The sequence below is a fragment of the Anas acuta genome, chromosome 24, assembly GCF_963932015.1.
Source record: "Anas acuta chromosome 24, bAnaAcu1.1, whole genome shotgun sequence".
NCBI lineage: Eukaryota > Metazoa > Chordata > Aves > Anseriformes > Anatidae > Anas > Anas acuta.
Window position 1 is genome coordinate 6,219,163 of NC_089002.1, and position 24,481 is coordinate 6,243,643.

Consider the following 24,481-nt stretch of genomic DNA (forward strand, 5'->3'; position numbering starts at 1 on the left):
TGGTGCAGGAGGGAGGGGGAGGCTCAGGCTGGGGAGGAAAACTGGACATGACACCTTCCTCCAGTTGTGATTTCACATTACCCTTTCCTGCACTCTCTTCTCAGCTTTAGAGACAGAAATTCAGGAAAGCAACAGAGCCTTGCTGTCCAAGTCAGCCAGGCTGTCAGGCCTGCAGGAGCGGGTGGGCAGGATTTGGGATGCCATCAGCAAGCGAGTCGCCTACTACGACAGCTGCTCCTGAGCGAGGTGGTGCCTTCCTCCGCTGCACACACTGACTGGAGTATTTACTCCCATTTTCCGGCTGCAGTTCTCATGTTCCTAACGTCTGCGTATTTAGCAAATGGAATTTCTGTCCCTTTGGAGAGGAGCTGCAGTGAAACCATGGAGAGGTTCACGTTGGACTGACTGGCTGAAGCTGCTTGGGCTCAGAGGAAAGGGGCAGAGACATTGATCATTAATGGCAAATAATGAACATGTCTCCAACGTTGTTATTTCCAGAAGGGTTTATAACCACCTCCTCCAACCCCTCCCCTCTCTCCCCCCAATTCTTTTTCATGTTTTAGCCAATTCAAGCTCTTGTAGCTGGATTTCGCTGTTCAAATTAAAACCCTTGTTTGGGGCTTTTCACACTGCAGTTAATCTTCACAACTTGCCATGGCTTCAGTACTTCCCTCCTAGCTCTTTCTTCAAAGAACCAGATCACAGAAATGGAGAATTTTATCTCCATTGTATCTGTACAACATACCTATATTTCTACTATGAAGAGAGACACGATCTCATATTCAGATGCGAAGTCAAATATCTCGTTTGACTTTCTGCCACAATCTGCTTATTTACTGTGTAACATTTTGCCAGAAAGTACCAGAGGGAGCAGGTCTGCAGCTGCATGGGGAACGTTTTAGAAGGGACTTAATAGACCGTTACCACATCAAATTTCTATGAATAACCAACAGGCACTTTACAAAACAAAAGTCAGCTTTATTAAGCAAGTATTTATTGTGCAATTATGGACTTGGAAGCAGGGAATTTAGACCTCGCTGTGATTATTATCAGACATATGGAGGTTGCTAGCAGGTTGTCTCCTTTTGTAGCTGAAGTGAGAACTGCACAGCCTGGGCAGCTGCTTGTCACTGAGCTGCAGAGAGCTGAAGCCTGGGAGGAACTGAAATCCGACAAAGGGGTAGGGTGCATGTTGTAAAAATAACTGAGCTGCCACTGAATAAAACTCTGCATGGCTTTGGTTTATAGGATTTATGCTGTGCTGTGCAGTGCACTTATGCATTGGACAACTAAACAGTATACAGAAAACAAAAGCTTTACAGCATCGAGCAATGTAGTATGGATAATATACACTGAATATGCTAGCAGCAGCCTCAGACTTTCCCTTGCTAAAGTGCCTTGTCCCAGCATTAACGATCCAGAAACATGCCGAGGTCGCTGCACTGATGGATTCCCAGGACTAATGTGCCGCTCGTCACCTGTTGGTCGCTGCTCTCCGAGATGCTGCTGCCAGTCCGCTGCTGGCGGGACGCAGCCTCCTTTCTTCTTGCTTGCACTGCTGATGTCTGGCTTTGAAGTGCAGAAAAGAGTAAAACAGCCCTTCTGTTTCTGCAAGAGAGAGAATTTCAATTGGGGATTGAACTTTGTTTCATTAAACTGCTGCCTTCACAATGTGCTCTGTTAATAAGCAGCAGCACGGGGGTTAGGAACAGCTTAGATCCTTTTGTATGCTGCATTTATAAAGGGCTATTACATGACTGATCATCGGAATTGACCTGTTTGGAATCTGTAGTAGATCTTACTTGCATTTGTCTCATCTATTGATCCTTTGTACATTACAGTTCTGTCCGTATAATCTCATCAGTAGAGAGGGTCATAAAAGACGATAGGACATAGCTCTCTTGATGCAGTTTTCATGGAGAATTATGCTAGCATACGCTCACCTTTTGAGGACCATTTTTTTCTCCCAGAATCTAATAGCAATAGGCCTTACTGCTTGTATACAACGTGGGGCAAATATTTAATTCTGGACTAGCTAAGAAGTTACCTGAGCTACAGTCAGACCAGAGGAAACTTTCTGTTTTGTACTTTGTTATTTCTTGCTCACCTGCAAAACAAACATCTCCATGCAATGCTCTCTGGTAACAGAGCAACCTGAACTGTCTTGCCTGGACTGAATCTGGGCAAGGGCTGGGCTGTTCAGGCTGCAGGATATCTCCCGTCTGTGCTCAGCCACCAGCCAGCAGCTCGTTGTCAGCCCTTTGCTCTTGGCCACTGCTGAGACCCAGCTGAAGCCCCCGGTCCCAGCTGATGAAGCTGTTTGGTTCCAGTGTGATTCTCAAAGAGTAGCTATTAATAATTGAAGTGTTTGATATACCAGGTTCATGCTTTGTTTCCTTTCACACACTTCTTGTTCGAGCCTGTTGTGGTATAAAAGGCTGGCAATAATTGCCTTTAAAACCAATTGGTTTTAGAGTCACTGGACTGGCCTAAATGGAAGCTGAAAGACGATTTCTTTCTTGAAAGATGATTTAGTTAAGGTGTTTTTCTACTGCAGAAAAACTGCAAAGACAATTTATTTAATGCACGAGCACTTTGCTATTCTTGCTGTTCCCTTTTTCACGCTGTAATGGGATTAATTGAAAGCAGCTTGGTCGTTGGGTTGTGGTGCACTTACCGCTGGCGATGGGGGAGCCTGGTGGCTGCCGTCCTCATCACATAATCAAACAAACTCCAGTCTGCCCAGTCCCACAGTGAGAGGAGTGCTTACTGTTTTTCATTGGAACAAGAACTTCTGATTTGAAATGACTGGATAAAAATGGAAGAATTGGAAGAGGAAGATTGAAAAAAATATATATATAAATAGCAATATCACTGATCATTCTGCAGGTGAACCAAAGTTGTATTTTTAATATAAAGAATATCATCTGCTGAAAGCAGAGTAGGGGTGCAAGTCAACACTGCAGCAAAGGCAGGGTGTGCTCACTCAGCAGCAGCTGAATAACTGGCATCAGCAGCTTTAACCATAGGCAATTTCAATTTCTGGAAAGCAAATGCACTGATGTAAATGGAGTGTGGCAACCAAACCCCTGCCCCCTCAGCTCACTGCAAGCTTTGCTGTGCAGCCTGGGCACCGTGCCTCACCTCATGCTCATACGAGCACAGAAGATGCTTGGCTGGGCACTGCCACCTATCCAGTCCAACGTTTGCTTCTGGCCTTTTTTCTCCCTCCTTTCTACTCCACCTGGAGCTGGCAACTTATGTGCCAGGCAACTACTTCCAGGGAGGGTTCGTCCCATACACTTTGTCAGAAGTTATGCCTAATGATTTGGATACCTACTGGGATTTTCCAGGTCTTTTAAGGAGCACTGTCTCGGAGCAGAAGGACGCCTTGGCTTTCTCATGCCCCATGCAGGCTGGGCTGCAGCCACAAGTTCTGGCTGGTGGGCTCTGGTTGTCTGGTGAGACTGAGCTGCTGCCCGCAGGCAGCGATCCGTTCACCGGGGGGTTTTGCAGCTTTCCCTCTCTTGTTCCTGTGTCTTGCTCCAGCAGAGCAGGAGGGTTGGGACAGGCTCGTGCAGGGACCAGAGGGAGCGATGTGTCCTTGTCATTGTTCGGCGTTGGTGGCTGGGTGGTGCTGGGTGTGCTGGGTCTGGATGCTTCTGAAACTTGTATAACAGGGAGGGTGCTTCCAGCTGTGGCGTGGCCGTTCATGTGGAGCTTCTTCATGTGGTGCACCACGACTGCAGCGTTGAAGGCTTGCTGGGGAGGAAGACAAAAAGCCCATGGTGAGTGCCTAGCGGTGTGGTGCTGTGTGGGTGCAGCAGGATGAAGGGATGTCTCCCTGCTGCGGGATGAAGGGACGTCTCCCTGCAGCAGCAGCAGCACGGGGGGATGATGGTGCTGTACTGGTTAGCGCTGCCTGAATGTTTGCACAACTTGTAGAAAGTGGGACGTGCTCGTTCCTGGCACAAACACTGTGGTTTCCCCTGACTGCAAACTGCTGATGCTTTTGAAGATTACAACTATTTCTAGATAAGGAAATCAGGGGGAACAGCTGTAAATTACCCCACAGTGTGAAACGGAGGCTTGAGCTGAATTTTGAATGTAAGTATTTAGAATACTATCATAGAAGTGGTTCCTATGGCATTCCTCTCTCTACCTAAATTCTTACAAAAACTCTTGATATAGATGAAGAACCAATTTATGTCCAAGGCTGAAAGAAGGAAAAGCTGGATTAAGCTCACAAACCTGCTGATGGAGCATCTATTTCATTTCCCTAGGACAGAGACAAGAGTCCTTTTCCTCTAGCCTTTATTTTGTTGGCAAGGGCACTACAGGGCAATGTATTTGGTAAATGTTAACAGTGTGCAATGCAGCAGTGAATATTGGTCCAAACACACTATAAGCAGTAGCTGCACATGATTTTCAGGCAGCCTTTGGAGGATCTCAGCTTTTGGGTGCTTACCCACACAGCCAAAGCCTTGCTCATTGCTAGATGGCAGCAACTGGCATTTGTTATTGAAATGGCTCTAGGCTCCCAACAGCAAACAACTTACCCTCCATTTGCTCTTTGCAAAGTTTTTCTGAATCTGAGCGCTGACAGATGGGTATATGTCACGGTGAAGGGCTGTATTTCCATTAATCCTGCAGATGGGGAGAGAAGAAAATGGGCTCGTAGGCAGATGGCATTTGTAAGGCATTCCACATTCTGGAGGCAACTAACTGCTTTGTACATTCAATCAGCAATAATTAAACCCAAAGGAAAAACAGCAACAAAATGTAACACAAACACACACTTCAAAGCTTGGAAAAGCTCAGAATGGGATTTCTTCCTTGCCTCTGTTTATGGAGACAAATATTACACAAATTGCATCTTTAATTATTCATCATTTTCTTTCTTCGCACAGAAGAAAGAAAGACCCAGGGCCATGCGGAGGCAGCCGGTGACGTTAACAAGGGGCTGGGGGGACACCTCCGTTCTCAGCTACCACCCAGCACGGTGGCTGGCAAACCCCCAGTCGCTGCCAGCACCCGCTCCGCTCACCATGGGTGCCGCAGGGCTTCTTCGCAGGTAAACCTCTTGTTCGGGTCCTTCTCCAGCAGGTGCCTGATGAAATCTTTGGCTGTTTGGGAGGAGAGGAGAAGCAGAGAGAGAAAAGGTTATTTCCTCCCTGTTCCAGGATGCAATCCTAATGGGACATGGCAAACGCTGGCAGACAAACACTGCAAAGGTCAGCCCTGAGAAGGAGGCATTCGTACCGCCCTGTTACTCTGGTAAAGGGAGGTGTTCGTAGTGAGGTGCTTCTGATGAAAAATTGTGTACTGGAGATGTACCTAACCTCATGCTTAGAGTAGGTGAATTTGGACTGAATTTTTGAACTGAGCAGCTTCAGAAGTTGCTTTACGGAGCAGCTCCAGAGCAGGGGCCGGGAGCACAGTGGCTGTGCAGGGCAGGGGAAGCAACGCGCTGCCAGTGTTTGAACCCTACCTGACTCGGAGATGTCATCCCAGAACGGAGACTCAAACTCGTAGTAGCCTTCCTTAATCTTTTCAAACAGTTTGGATTCGGTCTCTTCGTAGAAAGGAGGGTACCCACAGAGCCTGGAAGAGAGCAGCCGGACAGACAGCCTTCAGTGCCTGTGTCTGCACAATCCCCCTGAGCCCAGGTGGGCTGGGCACACATGTGCAGCACGAGAAAGTGAGCAACAGAGGAGGCTGCTCTAGGAATCTCTGTCCCTTGCATCTGAGTGCATTGGGAAAGCTGCAGAAAAGAGTTAAAAACTTAACTGCAGCAGCAAAAGGACAAAGCCACAGCTGGAACATAACTGCATGGTGTGGGAGGAAACGAAACAAAATGTACAGGGGAAGATCGAATGATACTTGTAGGCAACTGAAAAAAACAAAAAACAAAGGATAGGATGAGGCACATAATAGAGAAAAATGTGATTCCTTTCATCTCCGCTCTATTTCTTGATTCCCAACATCCCTTTTGTTTCTATGGTGTGGTGAATCTGTGCGAAGGAAGAATGATGTGCTGTTACCGCAGGGAAGGAGGAGATTCGGCATCGCCTCCACTCTCACTTCCACACTGCAGAGGTGTACGAAGCAGTACACAAGTTGAGAAACTCATGAAAAAAATGGGATGCTCTTTGCTTCTACTCACAGGATGTAGGTGATGACTCCAATGGACCAGCAGTCCACGGCTTTGCTGTATGGTTTCTGGGCGAGGACTTCAGGGGCTGCAGAAAAGCAGAAAGAAATGAAAATTACAAGCAATAGTAAATGACTCAATACTGGGAGAAGGAGGAGTTTCTTGTACACTTGGCTCTGAGATATCAGTGCAGAAGCCATTAACAGCCCTCTGTACCAGTTAGTCTCTGCTTTTTGTACCTACTTTATAGCATTGAACAGAAAGAACCACTGAGGATTTCTGCCTGCACCCTGAGGGTTTGACCGGCAAGCTGCTGATCAAGCCAATGCAGTTAGACATTAAACAACATCCCATTGTGTTAAAATTATTTTTGTAAATTTTCAATAAATACATGAGTAACAGAGAAATCTATTGCTTTTAGAATTATCTTTTTCTTGTGCTTTTAAACACTCTGGGATTCTGCAGTCTCTAAACTCATCTGCAATCCATTTCTTTATGTGTCTCTGCAGTGCATCTGTGACTGATGTGTTGTTGTTAATGTGATTATGTATTTTTTTCCTTTCTGCTAGGCAGTGTGCTGTAAATGCAAAGCCTTTTTCCCTGACAATCCACCTGTACAACCCCGTTCCTGGTCCTTGGCTTACCAACGTATCCCGGAGTCCCGCAGGCAGTGGACATGATGCCATTCTGCTCCATTTTAGACAAGCCGAAGTCTGTGATCATGATTTTGGAGTTCTCTTCAGGAGTAAGGTAAAGAAGGTTTTCAGGCTGTGAATACAGAGAGTCAGGGGCTGAAATTTGTGGTAGAAAAATGAAACAGCAGAAAGTCATGGGACAGAGAAGGGAAAGCTAGGTGGCTGCAGAGGCCGTGCTGTGGCTGAGGGACAGGCTTCACCTTTAAGTCGCGGTGAACTATTCCGTTTTCGTGGAGGTACTTCACTGCTGTCAGCACCTGGTGGATCACGATGCTCGCGTCTTTCTCGGTGTAAACCCCTCGCTCCAAGATCCGGTCAAACAACTCTCCGCCAGACACCCTGTTACAGTGGCAGTTCAGAAAGAAAAAGCCAGAAAATTAAACAAAGGCAGTTGTGCTTTCAGCTCTGAGGCAAGCTGACTTCCTCCTAGCAGAGCAGTTCCTTGAGCAGCAGCACCCTGCGGGGCTCGGGGCCAGCAGACTTCCCTGGGTCCCCTGTGGAGCACCAGCAACCAGCAAGCACCCCTGGTAAAACCCACAAATTCACACAGGGCTGTGCTGAGATGCGGTGCCTTGCCCTGCTCCTGCCTCCTGCTTCCTCTGAGGCCTACACAAAACAGCCCTGCTCGTACTTACAGCTGCATGACCAGGTAGAAGTGGGTTGTGCTCTCGTAGATATCTTCCAAAGTCACGATGTTCTCATGCTTTATTCTGCAAAGATAGTCACGGGTCAGAAACAAAGCTGGCAAGGAAAAATTTTGAAGACCCAATAGTTGTCTTGCTTTTATCGTGAATGCAAATTCACTGAGTTGTTTTGTGGCTGATCCATGCAGCACAGGATCGTTGATGCCCCAGCAAGCTTCCTTCAGAGCACCTTCTGTCCCAGCGGCAAACCCTCAGTTTTTGAGCAGCTGCCTTCTTGGCATCAGGGGTATTACTTGGACTGTAAAAGCATTAACTCTGGCTCTCCCTTCCCTGCCTGCTCTTCTGCCCAATCTGTTGCATTTCCCAGGCTGGGACAGCGTGGCTGTGGTGGGGTTACAAACCCAGCAGGGGAACGAGAGAAGGAATGCTCCTACTCTACTAGTTGGCACCAGTATTTGTATATGCTTTAAAAAGACATACTTATTTCTTTGTATTAGTCTCGCTCTGGAGCCACATCTTGGGAAAGGATATTTGTTCCACTTCACTTTACACCATGTATACATACTCACTTTTTCAACACTGCTATTTCATTCTCCAAGCTGCTGTCCCTTGTGAGAGGAGACTTCTTGATGCATTTCAGAGCAAAGAGCTTGCCAGTGCTTCTTTGTTTCACTAGGAAAACTTCTGAAAAGGCACCTCTGCAAAGAGGAGAAGTTGTATTTCAATAGATGCTGCTCCTGTGAACTGGGAGGATAGTTACAGAGAGAAAGAGAAAAAAGCAGGAAAACCAAACTCTAAGTGGATGCTGATGATAAAGCTGGGACTACATTTCCAGCAGACCCAAAGTTAGGATATGCAATAAAAGATTTTGCAATATGTATATATATAATAAAAAATTTCTCTGTAGAGAAAAGGTTAAATTTGCATAGTTTCTCATGAAGCTATGTTGAGGGAGTGGATGAATTTGCTCCCTGTGATGGAATTAAGTCACTTTTTTCAGGACTGTCTGCGTGTGCCAGGCTTTGATGAACTTCAGCTGTCCAGGCTTGGAGCAGGCTGCTGGTGAGGCAGGCAGCCAGCAGCAGGCTTCTCCAATCCATTGGGACCACGGGGGATTTTCCCAGGCTAGGTGCGAGTCCTGCAGAGACAACCACCCCTCTAATGGGGCTGCCTGCAGCTTGAGTGCTCACTGCAGCTAATGGCCCCGGGGAATGATCAGAGACCTCTGTTCCAGCCAGGCCAAATTCCTGCTTACTACAGACTGTGTCTCCTCAAAGGGCCTTTGTTTTAGCAGAAGCAGTGCTTCACTTTCCCTGCTCAGCATTGCCCTGAGGACTGAGGCAGCCAAATTGCAGTGAGGAGAGCCCAGTTGTGTTGCAGTTGGGGTGTATCAGTCAAAGTTTTGTGTATATAGAGAGGAAAATGACTGGATAACCATAGCCTGTTTCTTAGTATTTCCATTCAGCATTTAATGGGTTTTTCTCTCTGTTTATACCTCTGTAACCTTAGTCACAACGTGACAAGTGAGTGCCTAGTACTTTCCTGAGGGGGTTCAGCTCAGTGCACTGAGAAGCGGGTATTTATAACATGTCTTAAGCTTGCAATCCTGTTAAAGGTTTTTCTCAGGCAGCAGAACACGTGTCTCGGGACAGCGACAGTGCATACTTTGCCAGGTCACTCCCCAACAATCCTCATCAAATGAACAACAGATTAATTGATGGCAGTTAAATGGGACAAGCCACTGAGTCTGCAAGCCCTGCAGGGCGCTAGCAGGTAGAGCGAGGAAGGTGAGCGCGTGGAAGCGTGCTGTCAGCTGGGATGCTATTGCAGCAAACCCAGTAAACAAGGGCAGGAAACCCATACCTCCTGTAATCCACTAACAAAGGACCCAGGGCAGCGTGCAGATGGGTTTGGTGAGCACGGAGCTGTGCCCATCTGGCGCTTTGCTTTGCTCCTGTGTCTGTGTTAGCTACTGGCAGCCAGCAACGATGCAGAGAGAGAGCAGGAGCCCGGGGCAGCTCCTTGCTGGGCCCTGCTTCTCTCCTGCTTCGGTGCTGTGAAACCACCTGAAACACCACGGGGGCTGTGAGGAATTAGGATTGTGCCAGGACAGCTTCCCAGCAAGGTTAAGGAATTCCTTTAAAAGCAACAACAAAATAAAAAATGTTTACTTTCAGGAAAGCACCCCAACAGATGAATTTAAATCTTGGTTTCACTCAGTAAATTATTTGTAATGGCCTTCTGTCCTCTGGCTCAAAAATCAGCTGGCATGGGGACTTTTTCCTTGTTTCACACATTTCTTCTGTTTATCCATTTGAGCTCTGAAGGCTGGTTCATGGAAATACTTTCATGTTCCTGAAAACAAGGAATGGGCAGGGGTGTCCTCTCTAAGGTCCCTAATTCAACAGTTATGGATGCTCTGGGAAGATGATGGGAAATTTCCAGGTAGTTTTAAGTCCCCGATCTTCATTTATTTTTGTCAGCTAGCTGAAGTGGTGCATGTGGAAAAAATCCCAATTTCTTATACTAAATTTTCCTACTAATGTAATAGTAGGAAATGAACAACCTACAAATCAGATGCTGGGGCATCTGTTCTATATATCTGTCCCAAACAGTTTATAATAATTATGCCCCTTATTAAAAAATGATGAATCAACAAGTTGGCTAGGAGAGGCAAAACCTTTTTTCTAGCCTCATTCCTTTACAGGAAACTGCTGGGTAATTTAAGTAATTTCGGAGGCTGACCAGGAACACGATAATTTAAAACGTAGCTGAGCTCTGGAGTAGCTGTTTCTTGGAAGCTTTGCTGTGGGTTCTAAAGTCAGGGAAAATCTGGACGTGGCAGAATCTCCTATTGGAGGTAATTCAATTCCTCCTCCGCCACCTTGGAAACGCTTTCTCGTCTCATTCACACAAATAGGCAAATTAAGCTGTTAACTCACAGAGAAATATCGTACAACTTGAACATCCTTGTTCTTGTTTCATCCCTCAAGTGATTCAGGGTTTATGAGCTAAATACACGACGTTATTATAGCTCTCAGAGCCATCCCTTGACCTTACTCGACCTTGCAGCAGCGAAGACCAGTGCGTTCAGAAGGGAAAGAGCAAAAACTTAAGCCCAGAATCACCCAGAATCACAAACACGCTGCATTGCAGGCTTGGAGGGCAAGGAGGGAAGCACAGAGCTCATGGGGTGCTGTGTGAGGGGGATGCAGGGTGGCTCTGGTGCCACTCGGTGAGCATCAGCACCAGCAGGAAACCTGTGCTGGGCTGCAGCACCCCAGGCTCATCAGGAGAGCACTGCTGGCTCGCCAGGAGATGAGTGCTTGTGCCACTGGCCTACACCACGGCGGGAGTCACTGCCCTAGGGGGGACTTGTTGGGGAGGAGATCTCTGGTGTGGCTCTGCCTGGGGAGCAGCTGCGGTACTTACGATCCCAGGGCCTCCATGAAAATGAAAGTTTTTCGGATATTGCTTGTCTGTTTCTTCCAGGAGCTGCTGTCATCCTCTTCCTTGCGGCCCATCTCCTCCAGAGTGGAAGCAGGGAATGCTGTGAGGAAGAGGAGGAGAGAGCTGAGGGAGGTGGAGGGGGCTCGCAGGGAGGACAGGACAAGCCAGGCTGCCACGCATGGTGCTTGCTTGCATTCAGACTTTACAACAGCTTTGAAGGATGTGAAGTTTTGTACTTTTTGTACTACTTTTGCTATTTAACAGACGTTAGAGCTGAGTGTGTCCCTGCTGTCATGTCCAGCTCCAGCTGCCCGTGCAGAGCAACACCAGATCAGCTGGGTAGGAACCCGGGGCCATATGGCAATCCTGTCCTGTCAGTACACTCCCTTAGTGCATGGTGGCAATTACAAATGTTTATATTGTGCTTCATATTGAGTGCTAAAAAGCCCTGCTGAATGGTTGCTAATTTTAGCTAAAGCATCCATGACTTAATGGATTAAAAAGTTAGGTACAACTAGCAATGCAGACGGATTATAGTTGAGCTGCTTTATTGCTTGAATAATAAATAGTTTAAAGAGCTCGTGACTGCAGGGAAGGGAACTGATATAAAACACTTTGTTGATCTGCCTTGGACAGTTTGCGCTGCTGTCGTCCTTAATTGCTGTTAATGACTGCTCGCTTCATTCTCAGTCATGACCTTCCCGTTGCCTTTTCCTCACAGGGCTCCCACACCCCAGGGCCCACTGCTGGTGTGGCAGGGGGTGCCTGTGTCCCTGCACGGGACTGGGAGCCTGGTGCTGCCTCTCTGAGCCCTCCTCTGCTCAGGGAAGGACGAAGGCAAAAGGGAAACGCAGCCGGGTTTTTACCAGGCTGACTAATCCTTGGCTCATGGTGTCAGAGCAGAGAAAGAGGAAAACGCAGCCTCGTGCGGTAAAACCCCTGCTCTGCTGGGTGGCGGCTGGGCACATCATCAGCATTGGAGTACGAGGGTGCACGTAATGCTGCCTGTGGGTCAGCACCCGGCTGCGATGTGTCTGGCAGCATCTCCGGGCAGCTTGCCCTTGGCCGGGTCCCAGCCCGCCTCCCACCTCCCCTCCCACCTGTAAGCGCTTTAGAGCCGGGGCTGAGCAGCGCCGCGGTAATGCACAAGGTAAGACTCAGCGGTGCGGGAGCTCGCCGGCGTGGTGGGAGAATTAGTTACAGCTTACACAAGGTCTGGGAGGTGTGAAATGTTATACAAACATCTAAACGCTCCTAATAAGATCAGGTCTAACGTTACAGATCCGGGAGTACATTGCAAGGTGAAAAAGAAGCCCTGAGATTAGGAAAACAAGTCAACAAACGTGGCTTGTCACACTATCGGGATACAGAAGAAATGGACTGAAAATATCCCTGGACAGAGGGGACTGACTGGGTGCCAACAGCAGCAGCTCTGGCACGTGGAGCATCTCCCTTCCCAGCAACAAGAACAGCTGCCCTGCAGGGCGCAGCTGAACCAAAGTCAAACCAAACGTCTCGTGTACAACTGGTTGGAAAAGGGGGAAGTATGAAAGCAGAGAAATAGCTGAAAGATCTTGTTTTGTGACAGACAGCTCAGGCACTGAATTCCTCCTGAACCTAGTTTATCTCCTTAATTAGCATGTTCAGGATTTTGAGATCCTTGACACAATTTTTAAAGGTTAATTTAAAAAACAAAACTGGCTCCATTGCAGACAGCTGAGGGCTTCAGTCTATAAAATCACTAAAGGCCACTGTGCACTTGACCTTTATTTACTTTATGTATTCTAATGCAATGTGTAACTGTTAAAAAAAGAAACCCTTACAGAAAGCAGCCATAACTTGTTGCTTAGAATCAGTGAAGATCAAAAATTCTTCACAAAAATGACGATGACTTGGTAGAAACCTCTTTCTGCCAATATTTTGAGCCCCACGATGAAGTTTTAATTTGTAGTCATCCATCCATCCCACCCCTTCAAGCCTCTCCAGAACAGGAACTTCCCCAAAAGAGAATTTTCAGCAGGGACACTGGGGACGAGCCGTGTTTCCCTCTGGTCCCACCATCCCCGTGGGGGCTGCGTTGTCCCAGCGAGGTGGGACCAGGCCATGCAGGGGAGCTGCAGCCAGGTGGGCTCAGGGCTGCCACTGCATTGCAGCCAGTCCAGAGACCCCACGAGAGGGGCCTGAGCGCTGCCCAGGGCCTGGGGAGCTGGGGGGGAACCTGGAGGGAGCTGTGGGACGTGGCTGAAAGGGTGGGGAAATCATGGAAACTGATGGGTGTCTGTTACCTCACCCCGCGCGAGCACAAGTGTAAGATTTGCTCAATGTTGGCTATTTTAAGCTTGATTCTCTTAGTATTTTCGCTTTTCACTCCTTATGAATTCAAGCAATTTCTATTTTAGATAGATTTTGCTTCTAGAAGGAAGATAGTAACGTGTTTTCTTTGGTCTCCTGTGAATCATCTGTTCGTCTTATAGTTTCTCCTTCTGTCACTCCATGTCTACAGCATTTTGGTTTTGCTGATATCTGGAGGAAAGGCTGGATGAATAGCTCTGACTCCATACACGTGTATTTGATTTCCTGCTTTCTCAGTTTTTCTGTATCATCATGAACAAGTCATTTCCTGCCTCAGCTCGCCTTTCTGAGAGAAAGGGGAGTAAGTGGTGCTATTTTGGGAGCAAAATAATGCAATGTTTGAATTGCCCAAAATGTAAAGCCGCATATGTACTCAAGTGATAAACACTTGCCCACCTTCCTCCTTCCTCATGCTGGATCAGATTCTTCTCAATACTTTTTCCTCTCCTATTTGTATGGGAGCTTTGTGCAGAACACAGAGGCCTCGCAGTCTGGCCATGATACTGGATTATGGGACCTGTGATTTTCCTGGTGCAGGCTTTGTGAACTTGTCTTTCACTTCATCTCTTGATCTGGTTAAGCCACCTGTTGCACTTTGCAGCAGTTTGAGAAAATGCATTGTTTGATACATTTGTTGTCCTTTTTTAAAAAATTTAAATGTATTTATTCATTCTCTTGTCCAACAATGTCCAGACCTTTCTCAGTGCCAGTACACGGTGTACAGGTAAACAGGGTTTAATGGATTTATTCGTGTAGCTGAAGCGGCTTTGCTTTCCACAGGAATGGAAAACATCGTAACGAAAGTCGGGCAAACAGTCTTTGTGGTTGGGCTGGCAGGTTTTCCTGCCGTGTGATGTGTCCGTCTGCACGCTCCTGGCATGCTCCTGGCACGTGTCGATTGTCAGCTCCATCCTGACACCCCCTTTGCCTGTGCAGCATCCCTTGCTTGCCTCGGTGGGCAGCTTTTCCAGCCACAGCAGTGGGATGCGTGGAGGGAGAATGGGATGGAGCGTACCAACACGCACCTGCAGAACGCACCATTTTAAACCCCTAATCCAGAGAAAGGTCTGGGTTTGCCCATTTGCCCATCCACTTTTGATGGTGCAATAGCAATGATATGTTGGGATCGCATAATAAAATGGAAATACCTATTAATAGATGTAAAGACATTTGAAGATGAAAAAAAAGTACTTAACACCGCTTTAATTTGTTTAGTTTCCTTTTCCTCATCATAACAAATTAAGCAGTATGCAGGACTTCAGCCTAATAAGTATATGCTGAAAGTAGTAAGTAGTTTCAAAATGAATGTCTAACCTTTGGGCTCTTCACAGGCAAAGTCAATAAATGTGACTGCTGCTGTACTCTGTCTGATCCAGCAAATGACACATCATTGCTTAGAATATAATGAGTGTTATTATGACCTTGCTTAAATATTTCCTGTAGAAATTTGTTCAGCTTTCATATCTCACAGTAACAAATCCATCTGCAGACAGACACTCAGCTTCTGAATGGATATACTGCACTAGCAAAATTATTGTAAGGCATGATTAATAGTCTTGTGACAAAGTTACATGTGTAGGGGGAAGAAACATGCTTCGTTCATGATTCTGCCTTTAGAATTAGAAAAAAAAAGTTTAAAGAAAAATAAGGGGGAGAATACAAAGTCAAAGGATTTGCTTTAAAAAAAAATACACCAAAACAAGCAATCTGCATGTGAATGAATTAACTGACAGGCCAGCCTCTGTGTTCAGGGACAAAAGAACTAGAAATTGAAAACATCAGCTCGCCATTAAAAACAAATCTACATTAAGCCACCCCATTGTTTCAAAAGCAGTATGTTAACTTAGTAGCCCTTGATGACCACTTGCAAAATCACATTTTTCAATATAAATATGTCAGATTCTTAAAATACTTTTGAAGTAAAATGTCAGAAGGCAGCTTTCTATGAAACTGCTAAATATAACACGCGAGTGCAGTAGGATACTAGGACTAACAGCCTGTGCACAGAGGTCCTCCAGGATATTCCTGTTAAGAGATACAAATCATTAAAAAAAAAAAAAACGAACCGGTTAGCCAGAATCCCACCTGCTTTGCTACCCAGAAAGGCGAACGGTTATTAAGGAAATAATATTTCGCTTACCCAAGTCAGCAGAAACAAAGCAACTCCTGCTCCCCCGTGCTCCTGCTCAGCTCCCGTGGGTCTGGGGGACTGGAGCCTGCCTGGGCGCTGGCAGGCAGCCGGCTGGCAGGGAGGGAGGAAGGAGATGTCTCCGCCGTGCCGGTAGCTAGGCAGCACTTACAGGGGAGTAAATTGACACGAGAATAAGCTGCTTGTGGGTGTGCATGTGCGTGCACGTCTCTGTCAATAACAGCGGCAGTACCTGGCAGCGCTGGTGCGGGAAGAGGAGCGCTCCCCAGCAGGGCTGAGGAAGCTGCTCCGCTGCCTGGAGGATGCTCGGGCGCTCGCAGCTGCAGCAGCTGCCCTCAAGCAGCCAATTTGGTATTAAAACAGTCCTGGGTGGAATGCAAATGCAACTTGCCTTAATCAGGCAAACACCGTGTTTTCTTCCTGTGATGCTGGAAGGGCCGTGGGGCTGTGCAGGATGGGACGGGACCGGACAGGGCTCCCTGGGGACTGACCTGGGCAAGTTGGGTGCTCCGGCACCTCAGCACTCATCGCCAGGGCTGGCAAGAGGATGCCCTCCACCATCTTTATATGGCACAAAAGCATGGAGAAAAATCATTGCAGCAGAGATTAATCTCTACCCACAGAGTTTTGGACTATTTTAAACCATTCATTGCCTCTATTTTGACTTTCAAAACCCCTGTGCCTCCTGCTTTCCTGAGAAGCACAGCACATATGAATATAGGAAATACTAATTATTTATCATTTTTTTTCTCCCATAGTGTAGAATTTTTAGGGTTGGCAATAACAACTTTACTGACTGCACTCTCAGTTGATTTACACTGCCATCTAGAATAATGCATGAAAAATGTACATATCATTGCAAAGTTTAGTTTTATGTCAGGCAAAAATCAGCTCTGAGGCAATACTAGGAAATCCTTTATTTTTAAGATTTTTATTTTTATTTTTTTAATCTTCATTAGCTTAATCCCAAGAAGAAGGCTGTTTAGTATTCTCCCTTTCTTTTTGGCTGAACTCTGTCAATCTAAGCTCCACAGCGTGAAGGATTTTGGTCAAAATTTCTGGATGTGGATTCAAATCTTAAGCTTTCCTTCAGCTCCAGGTTTTGGTGGAATTTGCATTGATCTGATCTTGAATCCCTTGTAAAGCTTCACCTGTTCCTGCCTTCAATGCCTCTGGAATAGCAGCACCAGGAGCTGCAGGTGAAAAGCTACTTTCTTACATGCTATCAGCAAGTTGTGTGCTAACTAGCAGTTGAACAGCTGCTGCGTGCTGCTGGTGGGTAGCTGCCGGTAGGTGAAGGCTAGCTGGGTGCTTGGCAGTGCTGCTTCATTTTCCATCTTTTCAGCCTCTCCTGGCCGGTGGCTGGGAGTGGGGCTGGGTGCGAGGACCCCCTGCCCATGGCTGTGCTGGGGAGCACGACGCAGGAGAGCTGGGGCACCAAGTCAGGCCAGGCTGAGATGGTCACAGGGTGATTAAGGGGAAATGAAATTAATGGTGACACTATGCAGGATAATGCGATTGCCTTGAGAGAAGTTTAAGGTAGAGATAATGAGAACAAAAGGGAAGCATTTACTGCACTCCAGTCCTTGGAGTCTGGGTGCTGCTGTCAGCTCTATTGGAAATGAGAGGCCTGCGATAAAGTCAGCTGAAGTGGGTAAGCACTCCTTGTTTTGCTCCTGTAGCACTTGCTGTCAGTGTCTTATAAATCTTATGGAAAGAGCACAGCTGCAGCAGGACAATGCCAGGCACAGTAAAAGCAGGAAGAAACTTGCTTGAAAACATGGTGAGAGCTGCAAAGTTCCCAGATCATCAGTGCTCTGGGTTTGGCCTTCAGAAACACACTGAGAAAAATACCAGCAACCCGGGGGGAGCGAGAGGTAAAAAGTCCCCTTGTGTGCTTTGTGGTGGAAAGAATCCATCGAGATGGCAGCTCTCGACCTTGCCTGGCAGAAATCTGGGACAACAAGCGAGTCAGTTCAGGGACTTTTGCCGAGCTCTCCATGGGCCTGCATTAAAATAGCAGTTATTAACCAAAGACGCAGAGAGCCAGCAACAATCTAGTTTTTAACAGCATGAATCAGAAGCGAGGAGGTGGGATGGAAGCGGCAGCACAACGCAGGCCTCACGGAGACGCCAGAAAGGCGCCTGCAGCCCCGGCCCTGCGTAGGCCTCAGCCGCTGCCCTGGCATCAGGGGGCCGCAGGGAGAAGCCTGCGAGGGACATGCAAGAAAAATGCGTCTGGTCTTTGGTCCTGGTGCAGGGTTTTGCCACCAGATGATGCCAAAAACCTTTGCCTTGGAAAAAATAAAGCGGCGGGACTCAGCTCATGTATCCTCTGGTGATAAGGGACCTGGAACGCTTCTGTTTTTGCGAAGTGAAACAAGGAAATGTCTGTGAGTATCATCAGTGAGAAGGCAAGCGGGGCAGCCAGGCCGTGAGGCATCAGCAGGGTGGTTTTCAAGCAGAGCAATGTTTTGAGATGTGACGCCCGAAATGTAAACACAAGGTCAGAAAGTAAATACCAAGAACTAGTGTTGGTAGTCTCAGGGTTTTCCAGGAGCTTGACTCATGGGTTGTAAGCCCTCGGGGCTGGCACAGCACCAGCGGGGCAATCCCCTGCTACGCAGAGGTTTCGTGCCAAGTCCCACCCAGTGCCCTGGGCTGGGGACAAGGGACAGGGTGCAGGTGACGGGGTGCAGGGTGCAGGGTGCACGGCACGGCCCTGCTGCTGGTTTCACTCTGCTGTGGCATCGCAGGAAATCCCAGGCTGGTGCCAGCAGAGAGCACTGCAGCACAGCCAATGAAAACACTGAGTTTGGAGCAAAAATAGATAAATAGGGACTTTTATAAGCTGCACAGCCAGTATTTCTGAGCAGCGGTTAAGGGAAGGTATTATTCTAGACAAGCTCCTTGCAGTACCGTGTAATTCAATTATGTACTCCTCACAAGTGGATGTAGGCATTATTTGCTTTCCTTTGTTGCTTTAAGAGTAAAACACAGGCACTGGCTGCGAGGCAAGAAGGTTCATTCATCTACAGTGTGACCTGGAGTGTGTTGATCTGGAACTAGACGCTTCTTTGAATCTATACTGGCTTTATTGGAAAGAGTTGCTCTTTTCTATAGAATATTTTCTGTAATTGAAGTGGTTAAATTGTTAACTGAGATGCCCAAAGAATTTAGCAGCAGGTTTTGCACATTCTCCCTAACCTGGTAATTAAGGTTCTGTGAACTAAGTGGTAACCGTTCATTTCAAAATGGTAAAGAATCATGTAATTAGCTCCTAATAAGCACATGCTGTTAATTAAGCTCTTCAGTGGTACATTTACTGTATAGCTTGATTACCTGCCTCTAAATAATTCTGGGTAGCTCTTCTCTTATATTGCCATTGTTTTCATAGACATCTGTCTTTTGGGGACATGTCCTGATGTGATACGAGATCCACCATCCCCAAATTTACAACAAACCCATGACCTGAAGATCAAACACTGTGGGTTTGGGTTTGCGACTGAATGTCGTCATGTTAAGAATGTCTCCTTTTGAATCAATTTTAGTTTGTATTGCACAGCTGCAATCCACAGTGGGTGTATTTGATCATGCCCCAGATGCTTGGCTGTCCTGCTTGTGGGCTTTTTAGCGTGGCATTCACTGTCTGCATAGTTTCTGTGATATAGTGTATTTTCCACGTTGATAATTCATACTGAGAGTTGACTAATGGGAAGTAGCAGCCAATTAGGAACCTAAAAGGGCCTTTCATTAGCTTTTTGAAAAATTAAGTACTAATTATGTAGGTTTGAATAGATATTTACTCAAGGGGTTAATTATGCATCCATAAAAAGCAAAACTTCATTCTGTGCATCTGGGGGAGGAGAAGCTCAGGAAATCATGGCAAGTTCTGGCTATTGAGCTGTGGGCATGAAGTTTTGGGATGTGCAGCTCTGTGGACTCTTGTGGTTTGGGGCTTCTCAGCATGTGGGGAGCACCAGAGGGAGCAAAGGATGGAGGTAACTGATGGGGGATAGGGAGGGCTGCCCCTCTCTAGCCTGCTGGGGGAAGTTACATCTGTCAGTCTTCGCAGATCAATAGGTGCACCTGAAATTCACAGTTTCCAAGCGATTATTTTGCCACCTGAGGCAGATGGCTGTTTTAAAAGATATAAAAAATGTATTAAATAATTCCCAGTAAAAATCTGTTTCTCCATTTATAAATATTTCAGGATGCTGAAATCTGGCTGAAATACTAAGAACAATTTTTTCTTTGTCTGCTTATTACTGTGTGCAGTAAATAACCAAGGAGATAACAGTACTGTAGAATTTAGCTTAAGAAGGAATCTAATTAGATTATTTTCATCTTGTCTCATCTGGGATTATGTGTGTTTCTGCTAAGCTTTTTTTCCCTCTTGGGCCAGATAGCAGCTTCAAATCACTTTTTCTGTTTTATCTGCAGTTACGGGTACGAGCAGAAGAAAAAAACCCTCTGCACTGTCTGTAGGTGAGACAGTAGGTAGGTGAGTCCTACCAAACCAGCTCTGCATTTTTAAGCTTCTCATGAGAATCATCACTAAGTTTGGAACCCATGATGAAATATCAGACAGAAAACAGGCATTCATAATAAACTTGTATCCTGTCTGCTTTTATGTTATTCTGAGCTCATAGGGAGCTCCACTTGCCTGTGAAATACCCCTGGCAATGTAGAGGAACTCAGTGCAAATGCTGACAAACCTACAGACTAGGGATAGTGTTTGGGAAGTTATGCACGATAGAGCTTTTTGTGACTCCTTCCAGATTACCCTTCTTTCAAGTGCAGTATGATGTCATCTGAGATTTTGTTTAAATGAGTGATGTCTTCAGCATAATTGCCACATATTCCTCTTCCACAGTTTCCTTGGCTCACTATTGCTGCTTTGCAGAAAGTTTTAAGGAAAAACTGAGCTACAGACCAAAAGTCACCCTTAAAGCCAGGGCAGCACGAGCAAGCATGCAGCTCAGTGAGGCAGAGCAGGCAGGACGCGGGGGCTAACTCCTGCAGGAGCAGGCGTGTTTGTTTTGGTTTTTGAGTGATGACAAGTGAGCAAACAAGATTGAATCTCACATCTGCTCTGAAGACTTCTCATACTCTCTGTAAGTAGCCAAAACATATCAGGAATTGGTAAGACAACATGTCTGATGGATTTATGCTTTTTTTTCATCAGCTTACTGAAAAGTTGAAGTGAGATGACAAAACATTTCATAAGCAGTCACAGAGTCCATCCCTCTGCATGTGGGAGTACTGATAAAAGCCGGCTTTGTCTGAAAATGTGAACTGCACTTTTGCACCCTGGACTGGCACTTTGTGAAGTTGTCCTCAGACTTTCATGAGACTGACCAGCAGCACTCGGGAGCGTTTGCTTTACTCACCTATGTGTAAACTGGCCAGAGAAACAGTGTAGTACAATTTCCCAAGGTGCTGTTACTCCTAATAAGCCATTACCTTGGTTTTGTGATGTTTGGAGAAATCTTTATCTTCCCGGATCCTGCTAGATGCAGTTACTCAGAATATCTGTTTTCTGACTATTCGGAAATAGCTCTGGGACACCTGCTGGCAGCTACCATGGTCTGCTATGGCACAGGGCATATATCCAAGCCTATTTAGACACTCTTTTCTCTGTTCTGTGTAAGTAGATGACATCCTTATGGGTAAATAGACCACCTTCCAGGCTCTGTCATCTTCAGGCACACCGTGCAGTTCGTTACAGCAGCATCAAATCCAAACCACCTCTTTTCAGCAGGATCCTTCCCACCTCCTTCCTATCCCATCTGACAGTGTACAAGATGGATGCTGTCTTTTTTTTTTTTTTTTTTTCTCTCCTGAAAGTAAAACTTTTCTAAGCAGAACAGAGACTAAGACTAGAAGAACTGTGTAAAGGAAGGGTCAAACCAGCTGCAGGGGGGAGATCGATGGGAGAGGTGCTAGCAGTTGCACGTGGTGAAAATGGTCGCTTGTTGTCAAGGTCTAAAAGTGAGTAGAGAGCTACCTAGTGGTCACTGGGAAGAAGGCGAGTTTTAATTTCCCACCCCAAGTATCACGCATTTACTAGATTTTTTCTTTAGTGAGCCTGGCGGAGGGGAGCTGTTCCCCTGGTGAATGCTATGAAGTTAGGCTTAGGGAACAGTGGTGAGCAAAAACCACAAGTTAGGGGGTGCAGGTTTGTTCTTTAAACTAGCCTTTTGCTGAGAACTCTTCATATAAGACCAGAACTATGACAATGCCTAAAAACAGCACTGAGAAGTGCTGTAACTTCTAAGCATCTGAGATTTATATTGATGGGTTTTTTACCGGAGCCACCTCCCTCCTCATAAAGCTGCACATCGGTTTTGAGATGCCTGACAAGAGACCACCTGCCTTTCTCCTGATTTATTACCAGAGTCATCTGGTGCTATTTGATTCCTCCCGGTATGAAACCATTCATTATTTATATAGCCAGGAACTAGAAATAGCTGTCAGGTGTCCATTTTCAGGTTGGCAATGGCAGAGAGGAAGGCAGGGTATTCTGAGCATCCCTATCAAAGAGTAAGGTGTAAAAGGCAAATTGCTCATGAGGCTGCCTTAGAAGGAGCAAAATCCAGAATGGAAGTGCTATTTCCACGTGAGAGGCTGCTCCAGACCCCCGGGGCTGCATGCAGCGTACCAGCATGCTGTGGGGAATGCACCCCCAGCATAACACTGTCAGTGTGCTCACCAGCAGCCCCAGACAGCACCAGGAGGAGCTGGCACTTTATTATTATTATTATTTTTCTTTCTGCTTAAACCAGCCTGTATGTTCTGAGCTCCACAGATCTCTGTCTGTCAGGCTCTCCTGACTTTAAACATCTGCTTTATTTTTGCTTCCCAAATATGTTTCTTGGCTATGATCCATGTTGTCTTGCATCTTAAAGTTTCAATCTTCTGGTTCATAATGATCTCACAGCTTGAATGGCAACAAAAACTCTAAGCAGCTCTCATAAGGCTATTTGTGAAAAATCAACAAAGGCAATGGTGATAATGCTCAAGAGCTGCTTCTACACAAAATGAACATAGATTTAATATGAGAACTTCATAATTACAATGTCAAATTTTATATTTCTTGTGTGCATGTGTGTGATTTGATCAGTGAGTGCTGCCTTCTCTTGAGATACAGAGTAAAACCAGATTTCAAAAAAAAGAAAGGCAAAAGGCCAGACATGATGGGAGCTGGTAGGAGGCATGGGATTCGTGGCCAGGAAAAACCAAGCTCCCTAAGAAAATATGGTCTTTCTGGAAAAGAAAAGCCTCTGTAGATTCAAATGAAGACTTGAACTCATTCTCACGTGGTGTTTTCCTGAATTAAAATGATAATATTTTCACCAGATGAAAAGCAAAGTCTGCGCTTTACTGGACACTTCTTAGAAAAGCACTTTCTACTTTTTATTTTCAATTGCCTTCCCCCTCTAGTTTTAGAAAAAGTAAATCCAATCAGACATGATATATTAATGCAGATTACTGCCAACACAAGGAGCCAAGCAGTGAATATCCTGGAGGCTGTGGATGCCAGCTCCTCGGGGGACAAGAAAGATGCTTGCCAAAAGGAAGAGAGTTTCCAGAAGTTACTAATGAATTTGCAGACATATCCCAAAATGGTATGTCCAGGCATCTCACTGGTATGAAAACTCTTGATTCAACGTGGCTTTATTATCTGTGCTTGTTCAGCACAAAACACTTTGTTTTTGATTTATTACGACTGAACTAACAAAGTCAGCAGCAATGGGGTGCACCAGTCATGCAACGTGCAGTTTGTACCAGCACCACAGCCCATCATTCCCCAGATATTGACCACCAAATCCTCTACATCCTCTGCTGATAATGAAGCATTTTGGGGTTTTAACAGTGAGTTCTCATTTTTTATCACACATTACTTGTCTGCTCTTCATGAAGCTGTGTCTGGCTGTGACACCAGTCCTGTTTAAGGTCCTCCTTCAGGCTGGGCTCCCTCCCAGCTCCTGCTGCGGGTGCAGCAGCCTGGTCCCACTGCAGCTGCACTTGGCAGCACTGCAGGCAGGGTGGCACACTTCATGTTAGCAGGCATTTAATTCCTGCCCATTTCTCTTTGTTGTCTTTTTAATATATTTTGGATACACCTTTAGGAAACAGTGCTGCTTGCCTGAAGACAGCTCTCTGCTATCTTTTATCTGAAGTACTGGGCAGGTTCCTGCTGCTTGCTGCCTCTCGCATGTAAATAGACTTTCACAGGCACCCCGTGTTTTGCTGCAGCAGTAACATACACTGTAGTCCATTAGCATGCTGTTAATTTGCAAAATATTTACTCCTTGAGAAAAGGCTTTGCCACAGAAAGGCTTTTGCTGTCAGGAGAGACCAGAATATCAGATAGTTTCCCTGGGTGCTACAGGAGTGGATTTCAACACGCTGCCTGCCATGCTGCTCGCTGGGAGCAGGCTGGGCTGGCACCAGGTTTGGATCACCCCCTGTGCTTCATGTTCTGCCAGTGAAACCATGTTTATCAGCAGTAGTTCATTTGAACATTATTAAACTTGGATGTTCAATATTTGTTTGCTTCCCTCCTCGTACCACAGAAGCCTGTGCTCACTTCTCTCCCTTAGGAAAAATAAATTAAAAAAAACTTTGTGCAAAGGAAGGAAGAGAAAATCAGACCATTTACCTGAGGCCACAGAATTTCTCAGATATCCATTTCAAGGTGTTTATTGCAGCCTTTCATCCCGTCCCCTGACTGCTAAGACTAAATTCCCTGCCTGGTAACAGATGGGATGCCAATTTATTTTTAGCAGTTTGTTTGCTTTGATTGAACCCTTAAACAGTATCCTGCTTTTAAGTCCTTGAATTGCCCTGGGGGCTGACAAGTGAGGCTGAACTTCTCTGCACAAGGAAATTCAGGAGAGAAGCTACCTGTGTAGAGGAGCTATCTCCGCTGTATGAAAACAATGTTTTACTCTGCTTCCAGGAGACCTGGAGTTTGTTATAACTATTAACTGGCACACTGAGCAGTGAGTTATTCACTTTAGAAAAGGGG

General features: G+C 46.1%; 2 protein-coding genes across 10 annotated transcripts in view; one reads left to right on the top strand and one right to left on the bottom strand.

The window, feature by feature from the left end:
- The window catches only part of LAMB3 (laminin subunit beta 3), a 39,542-nt gene extending 37,780 nt beyond the window's left edge, over positions 1 to 1,762 (top strand). For all 7 annotated transcript variants that reach the window (XM_068659682.1, XM_068659681.1, XM_068659685.1 and 4 more), the window contains one exon: positions 105 to 1,762. In XM_068659682.1, coding sequence (XP_068515783.1) covers positions 105 to 241 — 137 coding nt within the window. In that variant the 3' untranslated portion in view covers positions 242 to 1,762. The remainder of the gene's footprint in view (positions 1 to 104) is intronic.
- Positions 958 to 24,225, bottom strand: CAMK1G (calcium/calmodulin dependent protein kinase IG). Of its 3 annotated transcripts, XM_068659692.1 has the most exons (14): positions 15,677 to 15,789; positions 15,436 to 15,590; positions 10,926 to 11,043; positions 8,063 to 8,191; positions 7,485 to 7,559; positions 7,050 to 7,188; positions 6,799 to 6,922; positions 6,167 to 6,242; positions 5,492 to 5,604; positions 5,048 to 5,126; positions 4,560 to 4,647; positions 3,341 to 3,762; positions 2,678 to 2,808; positions 958 to 1,608 (listed from the first exon to the last, which is right to left on the bottom strand). In XM_068659692.1, the coding sequence occupies exons 3-13, from the start codon at positions 11,015 to 11,017 to the stop codon at positions 2,715 to 2,717; spliced, it is 1,431 nt and encodes a 476-aa protein (XP_068515793.1). In that variant the 5' UTR covers positions 11,018 to 11,043; positions 15,436 to 15,590; positions 15,677 to 15,789; the 3' UTR covers positions 958 to 1,608; positions 2,678 to 2,714. The 3 variants fall into 3 exon arrangements, with proteins under 3 accessions (XP_068515793.1, XP_068515794.1, XP_068515791.1); XM_068659693.1 differs by lacking the exons at positions 15,436 to 15,590; positions 15,677 to 15,789 and adding an exon at positions 24,113 to 24,225; XM_068659690.1 differs by having other exon boundaries at positions 15,436 to 15,728.
- Between the last annotated feature and the right edge of the window lie 256 nt (positions 24,226 to 24,481).

Excerpts from the sequence above, each read along its gene's own strand:
- CAMK1G (XM_068659693.1), bottom strand. The coding sequence starts at position 11,017 with ATGGGCCGCAAGGAAGAGGATGACAGCAGCTCCTGGAAGAAACAGACA. Across the intron at positions 7,189-7,484 it reads TTCTACCTGGTCATGCAGCT|GGTGTCTGGCGGAGAGTTGT; the intron begins GTAAGTACGAGC and ends CCACTGTAACAG. Across the intron at positions 5,127-5,491 it reads GGATGACATCTCCGAGTCAG|CCAAAGATTTCATCAGGCAC; the intron begins GTAGGGTTCAAA and ends CCTCCCAAACAG.